We start from the raw sequence: 5,284 nt of genomic DNA, 5'->3' as shown, positions 1-5,284 counted from the left end.
CAATCATTGCAAATATAAATGCCAACAACCTACGTAGGAAGAAAGGAGATGGAAATACTAACATTGATTCTGATTTCAGAATGCTGCTGTTGCTGCTTGAAGTAATTTATAAAACCTGTTTTTCAGATTTATATATGACATATTATTGTTTTTCTTATTCAAGGGAAAATGACAATTGTTAAGACAAGGAAGGATGCCAAGGGCAAGGTCACAAATATATTTGGCTCTTAGACTAGAAACTACTACTGGTCATTAAGGAAATATAAGAAATAAAGAGTATAGCAATAGTCCCTATTATATCTTTCTCCTTTTTAAAAATCTATTTTCTCGTAATGTGAAAAAAAGAAAAGACCTTTTAATTATACTTGGACTGGATAACCTTTTACACAAGGATAATCTTTTGACAAAGCTCATTCAAACAAAAGAAACCAAATGACACAGTTCATTCAAACAAAAGAACCAAGCAGACTTTAAATCAACTATAATGCAAAGTTAATTCTAAAATGGAAACATAAGGACAACATTTTAAGCAACTAACAAAAAAATAAGCACAAGAGGCCCTTTCTGTCCTTCGCATAATTTTCTTATCTCAGAAAGGCAAGAGATGGTTAAGGAAACACATCACCCATTTAACAAGGAACTCAAAAGGTTAACAGGCGTAGGCCAGTGTTTAGCTTAGCAATTTCATGGCCTCGAAATATATATTCAATGATAATAAATCAATGACCAAAAAAAACTGAAGAGCGTACCTTTCTCTTTACAGGTGAGATTAAAGTGCTGTGGACATTTGATGTCATTTTTATTCTTGTACAAAAATCAATACCATTAAAACATGATTCTTTTTCTATTTGTCCGATAAATGAGGTAACAATATTATAAAAATATGTAGAAAATATTCTAGATTCTTAATTATCAGATGTGCTAATACCCATACTGCCAGTATAAACTTGATTTTAAAAAAATAGTTTCATTTCCTTAAAAACACTTGGCTCGTTAACCATCTTACATCAGATAGATGTCATTCTGAAGTACCAAAAAAACCCAATAAAAATGGCAATATCTACACTCGAGGTTTCTTGATGGGTGGATCCTGAAGACTCAACTTGGGAATTTTACCAGGAGCATAAGGGACTCTCTGTGAACACACTTTTTTGCCAATTGTCTCAATCTAGGAAAAAAAGAAAATTTAGAATGAATCAGGAACCATTTAAATGGATAAATATAAGAATTCTATTCAAGAACTTGCTATGCAGCTGAGACAGACAATGAATACAAATGACAGAATTGATGCCTAAGGGGAGCTCTGGTGGCCTAGTGGTAAGGAGCTGCAACTACAATCCCAGAGGCACACGGGTCAAATCCACCAGATGCTCTGCCGGGAAAGGAGGGACAATCTCCTCCTGTACCAGTCAGATCTGATTTGACGATACACTCACACAAAAATAATAATAAAATTAAAAAAGAATTGATGCCTCTGAGTGGTGGTGGCGGAGAAGAGTATGGAATATTCCATGGACTGCCAGAAGAACAAAGTTCATCTTAGAGGCAAGGGTGGTGAAACTTTGAGCATGTTGTTACCCGGGGCCAGTCCCTGTAAAGAACATCTTGCTTGGAAAGGCTGTGGGTCAGTGAAGGAGAGGAAGACACTCAATGAAATGGACTGACCCAGTGACTGTAATGATGGCCTCGAGAATGTCAGAAGTAATGAGGACGGCATGGGCTATGAGGCAGAGTTCAATGTTTGCAGGGTTACTGTGAGTTGTCATTGAACCATGGCACAACAACAGGATGCTGTGTTGCAACAATGAATGGATTTTTTTTTAAAAAGACAAAAACCCAAACATAATTCTGTGTAATGGTGACAAAAACCTAGATTCTTTTTCTTTATAAGAACACAAAACATTTCTCACAGTCTATGAGAGTTTTCTGTTTCCTCATTTTTTTCTTTCTAGGGGTCGGTCTGCACCCCACTGCTCTATTCCTGCTGCTCTCACTCCCTTAAAGGCCAGAGAATGACAAGCCACTGTCATTCAGTAAAGAGCTCTGACGGGATCGATCCTTGGGTTAGAATTAGGCTGCCAGTGAGATGGCTGGGGATTCAAACCATTCCAGTGGCCTCGGGACTAAGACCTGATGATCTGCTTCTGGGAAAGATTAAAACCTAGAACATTCTACGGGGCAGCACCACTCTGTCACATGGGGTCACTAGGGGTTGACTCGGCAGCACCTATCAGCTTCTTTTAATTAGATGTACAAAAGCCCTTTGCAGACCAGTTGCTAGTAGGTTTATAACTTTTCTCATATTCTATCTTCATTTCTATTCCCTTCCTCCTAAAAACGTTCATAAATAATAGCTTCAGTGAGCTCTGGTACGCGGTTCGAATCCACCAGATGCTCTGCTGGAGAAGGAGGGACAATCTCCTCCTGTACCAGTCAGGTCTGATTTGACGGTACATACACACAAAATAAAAATAAAATAAAAAAAATTTAAAAAATACCTTCTTCTATAAAATGGCCCTATCACCATCTGCCTCAAGGGTTTTGGTAAAGACTGAAATAGATAAAGTGACTGGCATGTGTGCAGTGTCTGGCAGAGGATTGTTCTTGAATAAATGGCAGTCAATTGTTCTTTTGCATGCATTCTAAACTTATATCCAGAGCCCTCAATCTTGCCCTTAAAGACACTGCTTTTATAGTCATAAGCTTATCTTCCCTCTACAGCAGCAATAAGCTATACTACTCAATTTTCACATAATTTCTTTTGAATGAAGATGAAGAATTAATTCTCATTCATATCACAAAAGCAAGGCTTCTGCTTTGTATTTTCTTTAGTGATTATCTTTACTTAAAATAGATTCCATTTTGAATTGCTTTTAAATTGTTAGTAGGGAAATTACAAGCATGCAAATTCCCATGAAATAGGTATCTTTCTGTCTCTTCTCCTTTAAAACAGGAAGGAAGGAAAGAAAGAAAATGTGTCTGTACCTTGCAAATAGCCTTTAAAAATAACAAACTTTAAAAAAAAACCAAAACTTGCATTTGAGTCATGACGGGAAGTTATGTTTACTCACTAAGGAGCAGTGGCACTGAAAAGTCCCCAAAGGCCTTGGTGGACAGGAATGTTAACAAAGATGCCAGTGGTTTTTGAGTCTCCCAGGAAGGGGAAATGGAGAAGGAATTCTAATAAAGAAGGGATCTTCAATAAGTCAGTGACAAGTTAAGAGAACTGGGTCAGATATTTTTTAATAGTAGGTGAAATCTTTCCAACCCAGCTGGTGCTAAGGAGAGGCACAGAGCCAGCTAAGAAACACGGTCTCTCCCCTGCTCCCAGTCTGCTTGGAGACTCTGCTGACAGCAATCCTCTCTTAACCTCATCTCCAGCCTCCTCCACCCAGCCTCCGAACGCTGCAAATGGAAAGGGGCACCGCCCTACTAATGCTGTTGGGACTGCTGGTGAAGCATAAACAGATGTAACATAGAAATGGTCTGCTCTGAGCAGACAGAGCCATTCACAGCCACTCTCTCGGTGTTCCAGAGTGAACTGGAAAAGTTGACTCGGATGAGGGTCGGTGTCACTGTGGCTACCATGACCTTCACTCAGACTGTGCAGCACCAGGACAGCGCTGTACTCTCAATGGGCAAAGGGTTAACATGTGACAAGTGACCAAGGACTCTTCTTCTGGACACCAAGTGGTGGGGATGACAGCTGTTCTGCTCTGGAGATGGCAGTGCCCCCAAAGCTCATGGCAGTGCTCCTCACATTATTTCTGACACACTTGAGCCCAACATTAGTCACTAGGTCAATCCATCTTGTTGAGGGTCTTCCTCTCCTTCACCGATCTAACATTTCCAAGGTTGATATCCTTTTCCAAGGACTGACTCCTCAACAACATGCCCAAAGTATGTGAGGCAAAGTTTCAGCATCCTTGCCTCCAAGGAGCACTCTTCCACATCTTTTCCAAGATATATTTCTTTGTCATTTGGGCAGTTCATGGAGTATAGACTCCCAAAGCATTTCCTTAATGACTGCCACAATCATACTCTATCCTTGCCTGAATTCTCTCTGGGTAAGAAAAGACTACAAGGGGAAAAACACCAAAAATAATGCTAATACCTGACTACTATATAGCATCATACAGCTTTTAAAACGTACTCATGGCCTCTCCCCTATATTTCCTTTCAAGGGGGGGGGTGTCTGTCCCTTTGGGATGTAACTTTCTAATAAATCTTTACATTTTACCTTAAAAACCCCCCACCTCATTTATTGTCCTAAAAAGATATTGCTAAAGAAAACACTAAAATTCAACATGCAAAGCTATTAACAAGGAATTGGATAAACAAACTAAACAAAAACAGCTCAGGTCCCAATTACCTGGAAGCCAATGGTTTGTAGTTCACTGTGGAGGCCATCAAGGACACGTCGCCCATCGAAGATAAAAGCTGGCTTCAGCATTTTCTTATGAATGCGTTCATAATCCAATTCCTATAAAGACAGAAACACAGACAATTTGAATGGGTAAGCTGTTGTTGTTGTGTACCATCTGGAACTGACCCATAGTTGACCCTCTAGTGGGTTTTCAAAGGGAGTTAATCACATGGGAGGAGACTGCTCATTGCCCATCTTTCTCCCATGAGCAGCTGGTGGATTTGAACTGCGTGCCTTTGAGAATGCAGTGCAGGTTCTTGCCACTAGGACACCAGAGCTCCCTAAATAGGTATAATTGCTAATTAAACCCCACTGATACCAGGACATCTTTAGAATTTTTCCTTGGTATTATTTTTGTCACCTCACCTTAAACATGTCCCATTCGGTGCAAATGACAATGGCATGGGCACCATCACATGCATCATACGGATCCTTAGAAATGGTCACCAGTTGAGACACTACAAGTCGGCAGCAGGAAAGAAGTTATTAAAAATTATGCCTTCTGACACCAGGAATGAGTCGAGGGTCTAGGACTATAACCTACTCCACCGCAGAGACTATTCAAGAGTTTCCAAATTCTGAAGCCAATACACTGACAGACGTGGAACAGGCTGGGTGAAGTACAAGGAGGGGGTCTGGGGCACCGCCCAATCTTTCTCTAGAAAGACCTTCTTGGGACTCTGGGATCTTTATAACATTTTGGCAAAGTCCTTAGATTAACCCATAACTGGTCACTTCAAACCAAAGTTTGAACCTCAGGGTTGGGGAGAGACTGAGTAAAATGGGTTCAATAATGTATACTGCACTGAAACAGAGGAGGGAGAAAACTGTTTAAAAGAGATATGTGACTAGGTATTT

The 5,284-nt window shown here is 40.1% G+C and overlaps 1 protein-coding gene across 1 annotated transcript in view; it reads right to left on the bottom strand.

Annotated features, from left to right (window-relative positions):
* Nucleotides 1-1,060: 1,060 nt before the first annotated feature.
* UGDH (UDP-glucose 6-dehydrogenase) overlaps nt 1,061-5,284 on the bottom strand; it is a 22,104-nt gene continuing 17,880 nt past the window's right edge. Inside the window, 3 exon segments of the mRNA XM_006895403.1 lie at nt 1,061-1,168; nt 4,373-4,483; nt 4,793-4,884. Of these exon segments, the coding sequence (XP_006895465.1) occupies nt 1,061-1,168; nt 4,373-4,483; nt 4,793-4,884 (311 nt within the window).

The sequence above is a fragment of the Elephantulus edwardii genome, unplaced genomic scaffold (genome assembly GCF_000299155.1).
Source record: "Elephantulus edwardii isolate Elephantulus edwardi_28Jun2011 unplaced genomic scaffold, EleEdw1.0 scaffold00167, whole genome shotgun sequence".
Classification (NCBI taxonomy): domain Eukaryota; kingdom Metazoa; phylum Chordata; class Mammalia; order Macroscelidea; family Macroscelididae; genus Elephantulus; species Elephantulus edwardii.
The sequence above is the reverse complement of the archived record's forward strand: the minus strand, read 5'-3'. Positions and strand labels throughout refer to the sequence as shown.